Source organism: Leucopleurus acutus, assembly GCF_964270905.1.
Source record: "Leucopleurus acutus genome assembly, chromosome: 14".
NCBI lineage: Eukaryota > Metazoa > Chordata > Mammalia > Artiodactyla > Delphinidae > Leucopleurus > Leucopleurus acutus.
This window is the reverse complement of record NC_139156.1, coordinates 563376-579743: the sequence shown is the minus strand read 5'-3', so window position 1 is coordinate 579743 and position 16368 is coordinate 563376. Positions and strand designations below refer to the sequence as shown.

Here is a 16368-nt window from a genome sequence, read left to right as displayed (position 1 = left end):
GCCCAGCCCCTCCCGAGGGCTGCAGAGGGCCATGTTGCAGGGTGGGCGGGACCTGTGCCTGGAGTGGTCCAGCACCCTGACGCCCTGACGCCCGAGCTCACGGCAGCCCCGTCCCCGCCCCCTCCTGGTCCCCAGAACCCCACCCAGGGGCGGCGCACACCCTGCTCTCCACCCCAGGCAAGCCCCGCATTTTCACATCACTGGGGGAGCCGTCGAAGGACCCCAAGAGGCGGACGCCCAGAAAGTTGTCTGCTAAAGGGCCCGTGTCTGTGACGTCTGTGGCCTGTGGCCAGGCCGTCCTGGAGGTCTGGGGGGGGCCTCGGTCACCGACACCCCCGCTTCGCTCCCAGGGGAAGCCTCTAGTAAGCCTGTGGGAGGGTCCCGGGGGTGCCTGCAGTGTCCTCCGTTCTGATGGCAGCACTTCCGAGGAGGCTGGGCCACAGCCCAAGGGCAGCGGTGGGACCAGCGCTCCGAGCACATGCTCACCGTCCAGCAAAAGGCCTTCACATCTTGGAGCGGGTGAGACAGAGGGCTGTGGGTTGAGACCCTCCACAGCTGGGTCTTCTCCACCCTTGGGGCCAGGTTACCCTGTGTCTCTCCAGGGTCCCAAGGGCAGGGCCCGTCCTCCTCTGGGGGGTCTGTACTGCGAAGGGGTCATTCTCCCCAGGCCACCAGGTGGGCAGCAAGGGCAAGGGCTGGGGCCAGCAGCTTGGTGATGGGGGGCTCTGCATTCTTTCTTGGAAACGCGCCATTTAAAGACCCTAAGGCGTGTCTTCCTAGATGCAGAGCCAGGACTCCCTGATAACTGAAAACTGTAATTTCTCCAAATCTGGTCTGAGGGGGACTTGGCTTTGGGGACCATGTCCTTTAGGTTGTGTGACTACAGTCACACACAGGATGGCAGTGAGAGCCCCCCATACCGTGTGCACGCTTGGGAAACTGGAAAGCAAAATGGAGATGCCCAGGGAACAGCTCACGACCAGCTGGGACCCTTGGTTCCTGGGGGACTCTCTGCTTTGTCTGCTTACGGACAGTTCAGAGTTCCCTCGGGTCTCTGCCACAACTGTGCCCTGCATGGCAGCCCATTTGGGAGGGGACCGAGGGACCCCGACCCTGAGGACCCTTTGCGGCTCCTCTGGAGCGGAGGTGGGGCCACCTGGCCATCCCGAGGGGCCTCCTGCCCCCTGCTAGGGACCTGTCGCCTCTCTGCAATCAGGGGCGGATTCTTCCCCGGGAACCCACGTTGCCGCGTGTGACCCGCCCCCCTTCCTCTGTCCAGCGAAGGAAAAGCCGAGCATGGACTCAGACGAGCTCTCGCGGAGCAACTTCGAGGTGGGGTTTCGGCCTCAGAAGTCGGTAGCAGCTGGGAGGGGGCAGCCCCAGGCAGAAGAGGCCCGGCAGCAGGGCGGGGGCCTGGCTGGGGGCTCTGAGGCAGTGGCACGGCTAGCCCGGCCCCCGGAGGGCGGCCCATCCGTGAGCCCAGGCCCAGGTGGCTTGCAGAGCTGCAGCCCCGGCTGGTGCAGCGCCTTCTACGAGGCCGACTGCTTCAGCGCCGACGTGCACTGCTACGTGAAGGAGCTGGCGAGGCAGAAGGCCGCCGGGTGCCCCGCCGCCAATACCCAGAGCCCGGTGAGTCCCGGGCTCCTGTCCACCGCTGGAAAGGAGGATGCTTGGCCCCAGGGCGCCGTGGGGCATGAGGACGGGTTCACGCTGGAGCTCCCAGTACCTCGGGTGACAGGAGGGCCCCCGTGTCTCCCAGCCCTGGTGCCTGTCGGTCACCAGCAGCCACCACGCTGGCTGGGCGCCTCCCTGCGTGTTCTCCCGGGGCTGTGCTCATCTGCACTTGGCTGGGCCCCTCCCTGCGTGTCCTCCCGGGGCTGTGCTCATCTGCACGTGGCTGGGCCCCTCCCTGCGTGTCCTCCCGGGGCTGTGCTCATCCGCACGCGTTCCCCACCCCCGTCTGGGAAAGGAGGCGGCTTTCCTCTGTTCTGGCTCCTTGGCCACCAGGGGACACGTGGCAGGAGGTTACCTCACGCTGGTGACCACAGTTGGGTTTGGGCATCAAGGTCAGCCCTCAGGCAGCACCACGAGATGAAAAGCAGCACAGAAGCACCTGGCCCGTGGCGGTCAACTCGGGCCAGGCCCCAGGGGCGTCTCTGGTGTGCAGCGCAGTCTGCGTGCCGCCCGGCTCAGGGGCAGCCTGGGCTCCTCCCGGGTCAGCAGGGCGAGGGGACGCCCTAGGCTGGAGAGTGTCCGGGCCTGGCCAGCCCGTGTGCAGGGCAGCCCCACAGAGTTCTGCACCCAAGGTTGCTGCCCGTGCCGTTGGGGGTGTGCCCCCCAGTGACCAGGAGCCCTGACCTGGGCTGCAGCCCCACTCCTGAGTGGCCAAGAACTCAGGCCTGACCTGGCTGCATCCTTCCCCCCGTGACCAGGGGCTCCCACTTGGGCCACAGCCACACAGGGCCCGGGCCCCAGGGTAGCAGACAGGAGGGAGCTGTCAGCGGCCTGGCGTCCCACTCCTGCCCCCACCCGCACCATCTGCAGCCTCCGAGCCGTGAGCCCCAGGAGCTGCATCTCCACTCATTTCAGCACCGTCCGAACCTTCTCGCTTGGTTACTCAGTCCCAAGCTAGAAAGAGACCTGCATGCCTCGGGCCTGGAGCACCGGGCACGGGCCTGTGTGCTTGGGAATCGTGCTGCCCCCTCCGGGTTTCCTTAAAGCCGGGCCCCGAATGTGCTTGGCGTCGTGCACTGGGGGAGTGGGGGGGCTGCAAGGACTCAGGCCTCCCATGGGGACTGGTGAGGACAGCTGGCACGGCAGACGTCCACCAGACACCCTGGCCCACCAGTGCAGTATCCAGGTTGGGGAAGCCCAATGCCTCTGTGTCGGAGTCCAGAGCTCTGACCAGGAGAGGGTGGCCCCCGGCCCCCTTACCGACCCATGAGCCCGGTCTCCTTCCTCCCACTTCAGTGCCCTTTCTTTGCTGTGCATTTGTGCACAGTGCAGCTCACTCGAAGTTACTAAGTGTCGTGGTCCCGGCCCCAGCGGCCTTCCACAGAGAGTGCCAGTGCGGCAGGGTGCTACTGCTCCGCCTGCCGTCACAGAGGAGGAGGCGGGGGAGGTGGGGGGCGGGGGGGGCGGTTAAGGGACTCGCAAGGCTGATGAGAGGCCAGAGTGCAGCATCAGCGACGGGGCAGCGCTCACGACAACCCCAAAACAAGTGCAGCCCTCGTAACCGAGTATGGAGCAGGTCCTCCCAAAATGGAGCCGCTCTGACACTGAAGGCTTCGGAGGAGCCTGGGGTCTCGGCTGGCATGAAGGGGTCCATGGGCACAGCGTTTGCAGGGAGGTGGTTACAAGAGGTGGGGGACAGCCTAGTGTGCCCCCATAGAGCTCCTAGTTCTGTCAGCCGAGAGAGCCCGGAAGCAGTGACACCCCAGCAGCAGTGAGTACACCTAGTGCCTGGTTCTTGGTTTCTAATACCGTTCTCAATCAAAGGAACCAGGGCTCCTTGGAGAAGTGGCTGATCTTGGGACTGGGACCAAAAAAAAAAAAAAAAGGAGCCGGGAGCATCTCTGGTGCCGGAAAGTAAGGAAATGATCGAGACAATGAAGAGGGTGTGTCAGCCGTCACAGGGGCCGCGGCGCGAGCTGTAAAAGCAAGAACACAGCACTGAACTCTGGCTCACAGCGTGGGGCGTCCGTGCGTCCACGCGTCCGTGCGTCCACGCGTCCACACATCCACGTGTCCACGCCGATGCGGACGGCCGAATGAAAGAGGGAGAGACGGCCGTTTACAGAGAGGAAATCCCACCTAAAAATTCATACAGGATCCCAAGTGGACCCCAACAGCCAAAATAATCGTGAAAAGGAACGAAGCTGGAGGAGTCACACTTCTGATTTCAAAACTTATTGCAAAGCTACTGTAACCAAAGCAGTGTGGGACAGGCACAGAGACAGACGTATAGACCAGTGAAATAGAACAGAGAGCCCAGGAACAAACTATCACACATAAGGGTGCCATGACCATTCAACAAGGAAGGACAGTCTTTTCAATAAATGATGCGGGGAAAGCCGGATAACCCATGCAAAACACCGAACCAGGACCTGCACCTTACACCATATACAAAAATTAACTAAAAACCCAAAGACCCAAACATGAGAGCTAAAACTATAAAACTCTTAGAAGAAAACATAAGGGAAAGCTTCATGACGTTGGGCTTAGCAATGCTTTCTTGGATATGATGCCAAAAGCGCAGGCAACAGAAGTAAAACACAGATTGGCTTCAAAGTTAAAGCCTTCTGTGCATCAAAGGGCTCCATCAACAGAGTGAAAAGGCAGCCTATGGAATGGAAGAAAATACTTGTAAACCATCTATCTGATAAGAGGCTAGTATCAAGAATATTTGAAGAACTGATGAACTCAACAATAACAAAACAAACAACTTGATTAAAACACGAGTGAAGGACTTGAATAGATTTGTACAAAGAAAATATACGAATGGCCAAAAAACGCATGAAAAGATGCTCAACGCCATTGGTCATCAGGGAAAAGCAAGTCAGAACCGCAATGAGCTACCACTTTACACCCATTAGGAGGGCTGTTGGGCTTCCCTGGTGGCGCAGTGGTTGAACGTCCGCCTGCCGATGCAGGGGACACGGGTTCGTGCCCCGGTCCGGGAGGATCCCACACGCCGCGGAGCGGCTGGGCCCGTGAGCCATGGCCGCTGAGCCTGCGCGTCCGGAGCCTGTGCTCTGCAACGGGAGAGGCCACAGCAGTGAGAGGCCCGCTTACCGCAAAAAAAAAAAAAAAAAAAAAGGATGGCTATTAATAAAAGATTTTTTTAAAAAGCAGAAAACAACAGCCATCGGTAAGGATTTGGAGAAATCAGAATCTTTGTGCACGTTGGTGGGAATGTAAAATAGTGCAGCCACTGTGGGAAACAGTGTGGCAATGCCTCAAAAAATTTAAACATAGAATTCCCACGTAAGCCCGCAGTTCAGCGTCTGAATATACACCCAGAAGAATTGAAAGCAGGGACTCAAATAGATATTTGTGCACCTGTGTTCATAGCAGCGTTATTCACAACAGCCAAAAGGTGGAAACACCCCAAGTGTGCACGAATGGAAGAATGGATTCGCAACGTGCCGTCCATCCACACCAAGGATATCGTTCAGCCTTAAAGCAGAAGGAAACTCGGGCGCTTGCTGCAGCAGCAACAAACCTCAAGCACATTATTCTAAGGGAAATAAGCCAGTTCAAAAGGACAAATACTACACGATTCCACTTACAGGAGGTCCCTGGAATAGTCAGTCAACCAGGGGCTGGGAGCTGGTGCTCAATGGGGACAGAGTGTCAGTTTGCAAAGATGAAACACGTCCGGAGATGGTGGTGGCGATGGCTGCACAGCGGTGTGAATGAATGTACCTGATGCCACTGAGCTGCACGATGAGAAATGGTCCAATGGCAAATTTTGTGTTATGTATATTGTGTCACGATTAAGAAATTTCAAAATAAAAACATGGTTAATGAGTCGGGAGGGGTGAGCACTGGGGACTTGAGCGTGAAATGAACTTGCAGACTCACTGGAGCTGAATCTAAATAGGGAAGGGACGCTGGGGGTCCCCAAGCCTTGGTGGGCTTCCCGTGCTCCCCCCAACTCCGAGCCCAGGTGTCCACAGCGTCCCACCAGAAGCACTGTGTTGTCACCCTGACCTCAGCTGGACCACAAGACGGGACCCCTGCTGACCAGGGCTGGCGAGTGGCAGGGCTGGGAGCCCACATACCCCAGGAGCAGCCACCAGCCCCAGGGAGGACGGGGCCCCTTCAGAGGCAGCTCCACGCGGGCTTGCCCACAGCCTCCTCTCGACAGTGCTGGGCGGGGTGGGGGACTGGTCCCTGTGTGTCCTCTGAAGGCACGGGTCATGTCCTGTGACATCAAAAGTTACATCCTCTGGCATCACAGGTCACAACCTCTGATGTCACAGGTCACGCTCGCCGGCAGCATCACATCCTTGTGGACCCCTGTGGACAGGCAGCCCCGTCATCAGCCTGTGTCGTGTTCAGGGCCGTGGACGGTGGTGCCAGTGGGTCCACTGTGCAGGTGCCTGGTTAGGGCCGAGGGGCCTGTCCTCGATCCCATGCTATCCTGGGGTGGCTGCTCCCTGGAGGGAGACATGCCCACAGGTGAGCCCCGGGTGCCCCCCCCGCATCGCACGTCGATCGTCCTTGAAGGTGGACGCTGAGACCAGCTCAGGTCCCAGATCTGCTGGGCCAGCATCTGTTCTTATTTGCTCATGATCCCGTGGTTGGGACAAGGCTCCCACACTGGGTCCCATCGTCACTCTGCAGGCGGCTCACGTGGGGGACAATCCGGAGGGGGTGAGGTGGGCTGGGAAACGCTGGAGGGTGTCCAGTGACCATGTTTCTCCCTTTCTCCTGCTCACCTGGGAAGGCGTGTCTCCTGGAACCTGAGTGCATACAGGTGAGTGCCCTGTGCCCTCCCCTGCCTCGCGGGTGGGTTGGGTGACCTCGGCCACAGTTCCACACTCTCTTTGAGACCCGCTGTGTCTCTTTCAAACAGGGGCCTCAAGAAAACACAAAAGGCATAAAACAGCTAGTGGACATGTTTCACATTTGCTGCCCAAAGAGAGAGTGCGCGTACAACAGGCCAGGCGCTGGGGTGGGCGGGGCAGCTGGAGGGCGAGCGGGCGGCTCCTCCCATCGCTGACCACACAGCAGCATCTGTCCACCCGGCACCGCCGTGCGTGTGGGCGCAGCCATGGCCCTGGCCGTGATTTTGTGTGTCCAGCGCTGTGGGCATCCCCCAGGCCGAGGGAGCCAGTCAGAGCACCCGGCTCGCCTTGTAGCTCACACGGGCTTCGCTCCCAGCGCTTAGGCAGATGGCACTGATGTCTGTTCCTCCCTCTCTGTCTCTGGCGTCTCGTCTTCCAACTTCCTTCCTGTTTTATTTGTTTACTTCTTCATATTCATCCGCCTCAGGGCCACGTTAAGTCCAGTAGCCGCTGGGCCCAAACTGTGCCTCAGATCATCCTCATCTGTTTGTCCAGTGAACTGATGCTCTTTTAATTCTATGAGAACAACCCTTGGTCGGGTTAGGCCGGGAGGAAATACCTAAACCAAACTGATTCTGAGTATTTCATTTAGACCTACCAGTCTGCCTCGGCCTGGGGGCCACGCCTGCCTGTGGGCCTGCCGGGCTGTGGCCATGAGGGTGACACCAGCTAACACCAACCGCCCTGTGAATCTTGGTTCGTGTAGATTTATCCTTAAAATCAGTCAAAACGGTCCTTTTCTGAGAGTCAGTCTGCAGTTCAGTGATGAGAGAAGTGGCCCTGACCGACTTCACGCTTTATAAACCAAGGTGACGGAGGCACTGACGGCGGCCCCCGCCATGCCCGCAAGCCCCTGCTGGGGAGTTTTCTCAAGTCAGCATCTGGGCAGCGGCCCGGGTGTGAAGGGCTGGACCTGAGCTGTGCCCTGGAACACAGGCCGGGGTCCCCGCCACCGTCCTCGGGAAGCCAGGGCCACCACGTAGCAGGCATGGGGGAGGGGGAGCCGTGCAGACCCTTGGGCCTCGCCGAGACAATGCCGGGCAGCAGAGGGTGATGGCACGGGGCCACCTCGCCTACTGCCGAGCCCCGAGGCATGGCCCCTGCCCCCCAGCTGCCCTGGCCTGGAGTCCCCCCCCCCCGCCCCGTGGGGCTGCCTACGACCGTCGTTAAAACACTAGCACGTGGACAAGGACGACCACGTGAACCACCGGTTTTCAGTGAAACCACCAGACAGAAGGGATTCGGGTGTTTAAGTAAAAGTGTCACAGAACTGTCCAGAAATAGACGCTCTCGACAAAGCTAAGTCCATCGCTGTGGGACGATGGCATGGGGGAACCTTGTCTGGACTGCGTGTGATCAGACACCCCAGAACGAATGCCCAGATGCTCGGCTGTCAGGGTAGAGCTTCTCCAAGCACGGCCGACTAGGACCTGGGGGGTCACCTTGACCCTCGTGTTAACAGCAAGTGGTCTCCCCAGGGGTCTGAGCGAGCCCCTGGCCTCTGCCCCCAGCCCAGCCCCTGTCTGTGGCCTGTCCGCCTCAAGGTCCCAGCAGAAGACCCACCAGAACCCAGGGGCCAGCTCACAGGCACCCCCAAGGCTTCCCAGAGCCCACTCCTGCCCCAGAATCACGGGCTCCTCTCCCACCCCTGAAGGGGGCAGTCCGGCCCCCAGGGCTTCCCTCCCCCCATGTGAGAGGAGAACACGCAGACCCTGCAGCAAGGGGCTGGGACCCGCCGTGCTGGGCACACGAAGCAGAACTGGGGCGCCCTCGGCTCCCCTGCAGCCTGCAAGTCTTGGTCTCGCTTCCCTTGTGGAGACCTGGCCTGGCTGAAGCCCCCGCTGTCTTTGGGTTTCTGGACGGAAGCACCGAGTGGGCAGCAGGGGCTCAAGGGGGCCACACGGTGGGCTCGGGGGGGACGGTCTTGATGGGTCAAGTGGGGTCTGCGACGCTGGGCGTGTCCAAACCTCATGTTCAGAGCAGGGCGGCCGAGCTCATGGGGGGCTCGGGAGGCACCCTGGCCCACAGGGGTAGGCTCGGGCTGCACCGCAACGGGGGTCCTGAGGGGCAGAGGCCAAGCGTGGGGTGGGGATCTCAGGGGGTGTGCCTGGGACCACAGAGAGGCCTCAGGACCACTCGTGCCCGTGAGGACAGCCACCACCTGCTGTGTGGACCTGCCCTGAAGACCCCACCGGAGGCCAGTCCCCAGGGCCAGAGAAAGCACAGGAGGCATGGACCTAGGCCCCCCGGCCCCCAACAGTGGGCGTGCTGCCTGCATATCTCACTGGAAGGCAGGCCCTCCGTGGCCCGGACCCACCGGCAGTGGACGCACCCCACCCCGCTCTGCCCACCTTTCCTCCTGGGCGGCTGGTGGGGGCAGGCCACCTGGGGGCGTTAGGAGAGGCTGACACCGCTGCCTCACACATTTGGCCTTGTTTTTTAAGCGAGTCCATCGCATCTGGTTCTTCCCAATTAGTTTACTGAGACATTTGCTAACCTGTCTGGATGTCCGGTTCCATTGACCAGACGCAGATATCCCTTCTCTCTCCCGACGGCCAGCGTCGGGGTCCTGCGTGCAAACCTGCTTCCCCTGAACTACCGAGGGGTGGGCGCCTGGGGCTCATGGCTCTTTCCTCTCCAGGAGCTGGAGCAGCAGCTCATGATAGAGAAGAGAAACTTCCGGAAAACCCTCAAGTTCTACCAGAAGCTCTTACAGAAGGAGAAGCGGAACAAAGGTAGCCTCGCTGGACGTGGGCCGGGGCCGGGGTTGGGGGCCGCTTTGGGCTGACTCTGCCCGCCCTCAGGCTCGGAGGTGAAGACCATGTTGTCCAAACTGAAGGGGCAGCTGGAAGAGATGAGGTCCAAGGTGCAGTTCCTCGGGCTGGTCAAGAAGTACCTACAGGCAAGGTCCCCGCTCCCCTCCATCCAGAGGCCTGGCGCTCACAGGGCTCCTCCCGCTGAAACCTTGGAAATCGGTCCCTGTGAAAACATACACCCCCCTGCCGAGAGGCCACCCCGCCCCCCGGGTCAGGGGCGGGGTGACCTGGCAGCAGGTCAACCCGACAGTGCTGACTCGCGCCCCAGGTCATGTACGCGGAGCGGTGGGGCCTGGAGCCCTGCGCCCTGCCCGTGATCGTGAACATCGCGGCCGCCCCCTGCGACACACTGGACTTCAGCCCCCTGGACGAGTCTTCTTCCCTCATCTTCTACAACGCCAGCAAGCGCCCGCGTGGCGGCCGGCAGAGGAAGGCCCGCGTCCTGCAGGCTGGCACGCCGCTGGGGCTCATGGCCTACCTCTATTCCAGGTGCAGCAGGGAGGGAGGGCGTCTCTGTGCCCCCCAGGCCTTCGGAGACAAAAGCAGGGAGAAAACAAATAGGCCCTGCGGTGCGGGGCAGGGGGTGAAAGAGGTGAGAACTCTCACCTGCCCTCATCCGAGACGGGTTTGCACTTTTATCTAGAAAGTTCCCTCTAAGTCGCCTGTGTCAGCTCCCACTGGCCTCCAGGTCCTTGGCCGAGTGGCTTCAGGGCCACGGGCCCTACCGGACCCGCACCTGTGGACCTGGGCGTCTGGGTCAGGTGTGCGGCCACTGTGACTAACAGCCCGGTGGGCTTCTGAATCTGAACGCAGCCGGGAGCTTCAGGGGCACCTGGACCCCATCCGCTTTCCTAAGTCAGACACCCCATAGTTAATGTTGGGCTCCCTGGGGCTGTGGTGAGGTTGGCCCCAGCCAGCTCTCTGCAGCGTTTCTGGGCATCAGCAGGGCTTAGGCTCACGGGATCCCCTAATAATGCAGGTGCGCGGGCTCACCTACTGCGGGAAGGGCCAGGCCCCTCCGTCCAGGATCACAGGGGCCCCCGGGCCACACCCAACCCTGCCATCCCTCCGTCTGTCCCGCCAGCTCCACCTGGTTGTTGGGCACAGGGCGGCCTCCTCCAGGGCCCGGCCCCCATCAGGGCTGGGTACAGACCTCACCCCAGTGTTGACTTTTAGGGACTCATGACACCACGTCGGAGCCCCTGGGGTCTTCGGGCTGCAGGCTGTGGTGACCCCAGACTGCTGGCTCTTGGCAGCCAGCGGGGAGCGGGGACCCTCCCGGGGCAGCTGACTCTCCCTGCTCCCCGGCTCGTTCCCCCGAGGTGGGCTGACTGGGGCTCCTGCTCGCGGGGCTCCAGGCTACCCCTCAGACTCCGGCCTCCTCTGCAACGTGGGCTGTCACACGCCGCCACAGGCACTGTGCTTTCCAGGAGATGAGAGCGCGTGCATGCGCACCGGTATCACAGAGCGTGCCGCGCATCCTGTGTGAGCACGGCATCTCCGAGGGGGCGTGGGCTCATCCCTGCAGACCCCGCGGGTGTCCCCTCTGCGGGATGCTGAACCCGGGCTGCCTAGTCTCCAGCCTGAGCCAGGCTGCAATGTCCCAGGAAGAGGCTCCCTCGTTCCTGGACCCCCACCTCTTTCTCGCTGCCCTGGCTCCCTGCACCCAGAGGTGGGGGACCCTCCCGCCCTCAGTGGCCTGTCTCCTAACCCAGCGATTTCCGGCTGGGGCTGGGCCACTGCTCCAGCTCAGCTTTCCGAATCGTTTCTAAAGGACACAGTGAGGCCTTAACAACGGATGTTACCAAAGTCCTCGGGCTCACAACATCCAGGGATTTCTAACGTGACCACTGCTCCCCCCACTTACTTCTGAGCGGCGCTCCTGCTGGCCTCCCTCCTGGCAAGGGGCTCACGCGCACATGCACCCGTGTGCGCCCACCCCGGGACGGCGGGACTGGGGGAGCCGGGCCGCGTCCTGGCAGCTGACTGCCCTCTCCCCGCAGCGACGCCTTCCTGGAGGGCTATGTGCAGCAGTTCCTGTACACCTTCCGGTACTTCTGCAGCCCCCACGACTTCCTGCACTTCCTGCTGGACCGCATCAGCAGCACCTTGTCCAGGTACCCGCCGACCCTGACGAGGACGAGGCCAGAGCCAGAGCCGCCGGGAAGGCCCAGGCGAGGGCAGAAAAGGGGAGCGGGGCGCAGACGGGCCACGGGAAAGGGGCAGGAGTGTCAGGAGGGGCCGGCGGCTGGGGAGGGGGGAGGCCGAGGGCGGGGGCTGGGACACGTGGGAAGACGGTGAGCGCCAGGCCCGTGGGCTGGGGGAGGGCAGCTGGGGGGCAGGGAGGGTCCCGCGGGCCTCAGCCGGCAGGTGGGGTCAACAAGGGAAGGGGTGGTGGGCAGTGCTGGACGTGCTCTGGCCCTCTGAGCTGGCCTGTCCTTGCCCCCCACACTCCACACAAGCCCAGGCCAGGAGCCCTGGGAGGGGAGGGACTCACGGGAGACCCCAGCCCCCTGCTTCCCCACACGCGGAGCAGGGCTCCCGCCCTGCCTCTCGGGACGCCTTCCAGCCCCTGGGTGCCGTCTGTGAGGGTGGCAGGGGCTCCAGGACGGGCACCAGGTGGGCGGGCTCAGACCCCAGCGCTCAGACCCCCATGCACACACTGGCGTGGGTGCAACGCCAGGCGGGCGCGGGTGACCTGCATGGCTCAGGCCTCCATCTGTCCCCAGGGCCCACCAGGATCCCACCTCCACCTCCTCCAAGATCTACAGGCGCAGCTTCTGCCTCCTGCAGGCCTGGCTGGAGGACTGCTATGCCGTGGACTTCAGGAGGGACGCCGGGCTCCTGGGGAGGCTCCAGGACTACCTCGCCTCCCAGGTGAGGGCGCGGCTCGGGGAGCGGGGCCACCGCCCCTCTGGAGCAGCGGGCGACCCCGCGTGCTTCTGCCCAGATCCTGCCCTTGGACGGCTCCGCAGAGCCCCTGTTGAGCCTCCTGGAGGTGGGCACCGAGCGGCGGGCTGAGGGCACCCCACGCAGCACAGACCTGCAGGACCCCAAGGAGGCGGAGGACACCGCCAGGCCCCTCAACGCCCTGTGGAAGAGGCTCTCAGAGGACGGCATCTCCCGGAAGGTGCGGCCTTTCCCGGGGAGCCGGCGTGGGGACACCGCCTACGCAGGCACACACACTCCTGTGCTCATGTGCACACACACGTGCCCTGGTACACACACACACGGACAGGCACACGTGCACAAACGGGCACGCGCTCCCTGTGTTGCCGGTCCTGGGCACCAGCCCTCTGGCCCTGGACAAGGACAGCAGAGGGCCAGCCAGGGGCTCAGAGCACCCCGCCTCCCTGACTCTGGGGCCAAGGCGGGGCCGGGAAACGGCCTGGTACGGGAGCAGGGTTGAGGGAACCTCACCATGATGCGTGCAGACAGCCCCATCCATGAAATGACCAGGACAGGCGTCCTCGACCCAGCACGGCTGCGGGCGGGAGGGATTTGCCACGTGGCTCTAGCTGAGCCAGGCTGCGAGGGCCTGGGCCTGGGCCCACCCCCCACCCCGCCCTAACCTGGACGGGACCCTCCGGGGCTTGGTCTTCCTGCCCTGCAGAGCTTCCCCTGGCGGCTGTCCCGGGGCAACGGGCTGGCGCTGCCCCACAAGGAGCGCCAGTACAGCATCGCATCCGCCCTGCCCAAGCCCTGCTTCTTCGAGGACTTCTACGGCCCCTATGCCAGGGCCAGCGAGAAGGGGCCCTACTTCCTGACCGAGTACAGCACCCACCAGCTCTTCAGCCAGCTGACGCTGTTGCAGCAGGTGGGGGGGGGGGCGGCTGACACTGCGGCAGCGGGTGAGGGCGGGGCTGACGCTGCGGGTGAGGGCGGGGGCTGACACTGTTGCAGCAGGTGAGGGCAGGGCTGACACTGTTGCAGCAGGTGAGGGCGGGGGCTGACACTGTTGCAGCAGGTGAGGGCGGGGGCTGACGCTGCGGCAGCGGGCAAGGGTGGGCGCTGAAGGCCCTCAGCAAGAGAGCGCCAGGTGCACAGGCCCCACGAGGTCCCACAGGGCACACACACACACACACACACACACACACACCCTGCGTGCTGGAGGGCGCCCTGCCCTGCGGGCCGGGCGGGGAGCCGCGTGTGCTAGGCCCTCCCTCCTGAAACTGGGTGCCCAGCCCCCAGCTGCCCCTTCCCAGGCCCCCAGGCATCCTGGGCCCCCATCACCCCCCCCCGCCACTGTTGTCTGGGTGGCCGTGCAGAGTCCCTGGGGGCCCAGCCCTGTGACTCCCGTGCCCCCCGTCCCCCCTTGGGCCCCGGCTCTGCCTGACCTCTGCGTCCTTGTCCCCGGCAGGAATTGTTTCACAAGTGCCACCCCGTCCACTTCTTAAACTCTCGGGCCCTGGGCGTCACGGACAAAAGTGTGGCCGTCCCCAAGTGAGTGTCCGGCGTGGCTGTCAGAGAAGCCTGGGATGCAGGGCTGGCCGGAGGGCCTTGGGGCCTCACCCAAGCGTCTCCTGGACACGCCCAGTGCAAGGGCGACGCCTGCAGTGCGCGGCTGGCCCCCCGCCTCGCAGGGCCCGTCCCGCCAGCCTCCTGGGCCGGGCGCCACCCGGGGCCTGGCTGGGACGTGCGCCTGCGTCTCTTGCAGAGCCAGCTCCTCCGGGTCTCTGTCGGCCGAAACCTGCAGCTTATTTCTGCCCAGCTACGTCCAGGACACGTACCTGTTACAGCTTCTGAGAAGCGCAGACGACGTCAGCACCTGGGTGGCCGCCGAAATCGTGACCAGCCACACCTCCAAGGTTGGTGCCCTCAGCTCTGGCCCCAGCACAGAGTCGGGGCTGCTGGCAGCAAGGGCACCTCCCTGGGAGACCCCCCCTGCTGGGGGTGCACGGGGGCTCCAGGCCCACCCAGGCCTGTCCCCGCAGCGCGGACACGCAGACCTCACGCAGGCACACCCCCGCTCACAGCTGGACGCGGCGTCACACACACACTAACGCGGCCCCCGCGTGCTCCCACACTCCTCCTGCCTCGGTCGCGACCCAGGGCCGGGAACTGGCCCGCTGGCCTGAGCTCTTGTGGCCACTGTCACAACAGCACGGGTGCATGTGTGTCCTCGGCCAGTTTGTGGAACAAATGAAACACTGGTCAGTGGTCCCATCAAGGGGAGGTTCCTCTGGGTCCCACAGGCCTCGGCCTGGACCGACGCCCCTGCTTCAGGGCCAGCACCTCCCTCAGGTCCCACCCAGGCAGGAGGGGCAGCAGGTGGGCCTAGCACCCCCGAGTGCGCCCAGCGAGCACACTGCTGCCAGGGCCTCGGACGTCCTTCCGCCGGAGGCCAGACGCAGGCGGGGGTCACAGGGTCCTGCCTGTAGGGCGTGGCCACGTGGAAGAACCAGTGGGAACCACGGGGCTCCTGCTGTGTCACCCGGCCCCTTCCCGCGGGTGCACGCCCACTGCCTCCCAGGCCCAAAGCATCAGCTCCCCGGGCAGGAGCCGCTGGAGTGGGCTGAGCACGAAGGGGGAGCTCAGGGTGGGGGACCCTGTTCTGTCCCAGGAGCTGCCCCAGAGCCCACCGTGGCCACCAACTCCCCGAGAGACGGTGAAGCCCGGACGTGCCCGTTCTGGCATTAGGAGCCTCTGCACTGTCTTTCCTTTTCTAGTTTCCTCTGTGTCCCCCAAGCCCCTAGGGGCAACCCCAAGGCCCATGAACAAATGCCGAGTTTTCCACTCTTTCCCCTTTTCCGGAGAATTTTCTTTAAGGGTTTAGCAGCTGACAGACTGACCCGTCCTCACTTCTGCCAGGATGTGGCCTGGCCCCCTCCCCGACCCGGTTTGTTCCGATCCACGACGTTATCATGAGAGACATCAAAGTGCAGCTTCCGATCAGGGGTATCACACGAGGCCTGGGTGCTCGGGCTTCCCAGGGGACCTCGGCTGCCAGGGAGTCCTCACCCCAGAGCCTCTGCAGCTGCCCCGCCCACAGGTCACCACGAAGGGGCGCCAGCGTCCCCAGGCCACAGGACGGAACGGTCTTCAGACCCACCTGGGACGCACCCGGGGTCAGCGCCTGGCGGGAAGGAACCACTGTTGCAGTGACCAAACTCTCCCCATTGCGTGAACGGCTCCCCCGTCCCTGTGAGCAGAGGTCGGAGGGAGGACTGTTCACGGGGCAGTTCCGCCTCAGCAGGGACAGGACAGCGCAGGGGCCGAGCGGAGAAAGCGCCAGGAGTTCTCAGGAAGCCACGTGGGCACCTTCGGCGAACACGCTGATCAAGGTCTGACGCGCTGTTCCACGCATTGGGCCCCTCACCATGCTGCCGGCACAACCCGGAGGCTGACTTCTACATTCGTAAACTCTGCTCTCAGAAAAATTTGTCAAAACTCAAATTTTGAGCCGGAGAATGTAATGGAAGACTAGTAAAAGCCCTCAGTGGTAACAGTGCGTTCCTTCCAGATCACATCCCGGGGTGGCGGAGTGGGGCGAGACAGTGCAAACACAAGGTCAAGGAGAAAAGGAAACTGTGAAGTTTCTCACCTTCAAGAAAAGCTTCCCTCTTTGTAGATGAATAATGGTGGGACCCGGCTTCATCAGACAGGTGTAAAAGTGACGGAACACGACAGCCAAGAGCAGGAGGCAACCTCATATCCGGTGATGCACGAACGGATGAACAACGTGGGGCATCACCCACCCTGTGAAAACATTCAGCCCCACGAGGGAACCAGATGGGGACACAGGCCACGACGGCTGAGCCCGGAGGGCAGGACGCCGGTCACAAGAGCAGACCCACCGTGTGACCTGACCTGACCGGTACGAGGCTCAGCCGTGAGCGGACAGCTCTGCCTGGACGGGCTGGAAATCGCCTACTTCACATCCATCTGAACCTGTGAGGAAAATGACGAGGTGTCAACGTAAGAAGCAGGAGTGGGTAGATGTTTTTCAAGATCCTTTAAGAGGCACTCGAGCCAGA

The 16368-nt window shown here is 62.9% G+C and overlaps 1 protein-coding gene across 2 annotated transcripts in view; it reads left to right on the top strand.

The window, feature by feature from the left end:
- KNDC1 (kinase non-catalytic C-lobe domain containing 1) overlaps window positions 1–16368 on the top strand; it is a gene marked incomplete at both ends in the record, with an annotated part of 57056 nt that overhangs the window by 37644 nt on the left and 3044 nt on the right. Inside the window, 12 exons of one of the 2 annotated variants that reach the window (XM_082854038.1) lie at window positions 419–534; window positions 1280–1629; window positions 6455–6484; window positions 9217–9310; window positions 9380–9477; window positions 9660–9880; window positions 11395–11508; window positions 12121–12268; window positions 12342–12521; window positions 13005–13208; window positions 13752–13834; window positions 14049–14199. In XM_082854038.1, the coding sequence (XP_082710164.1) occupies window positions 419–534; window positions 1280–1629; window positions 6455–6484; window positions 9217–9310; window positions 9380–9477; window positions 9660–9880; window positions 11395–11508; window positions 12121–12268; window positions 12342–12521; window positions 13005–13208; window positions 13752–13834; window positions 14049–14199 (1789 nt within the window). Of the gene's footprint in view, window positions 1–397; window positions 535–1279; window positions 1630–6454; window positions 6485–9216; window positions 9311–9379; window positions 9478–9659; window positions 9881–11394; window positions 11509–12120; window positions 12269–12341; window positions 12522–13004; window positions 13209–13751; window positions 13835–14048; window positions 14200–16368 lie in introns of both variants that reach the window. The other variant, XM_082854037.1, reaches the window with a different exon arrangement.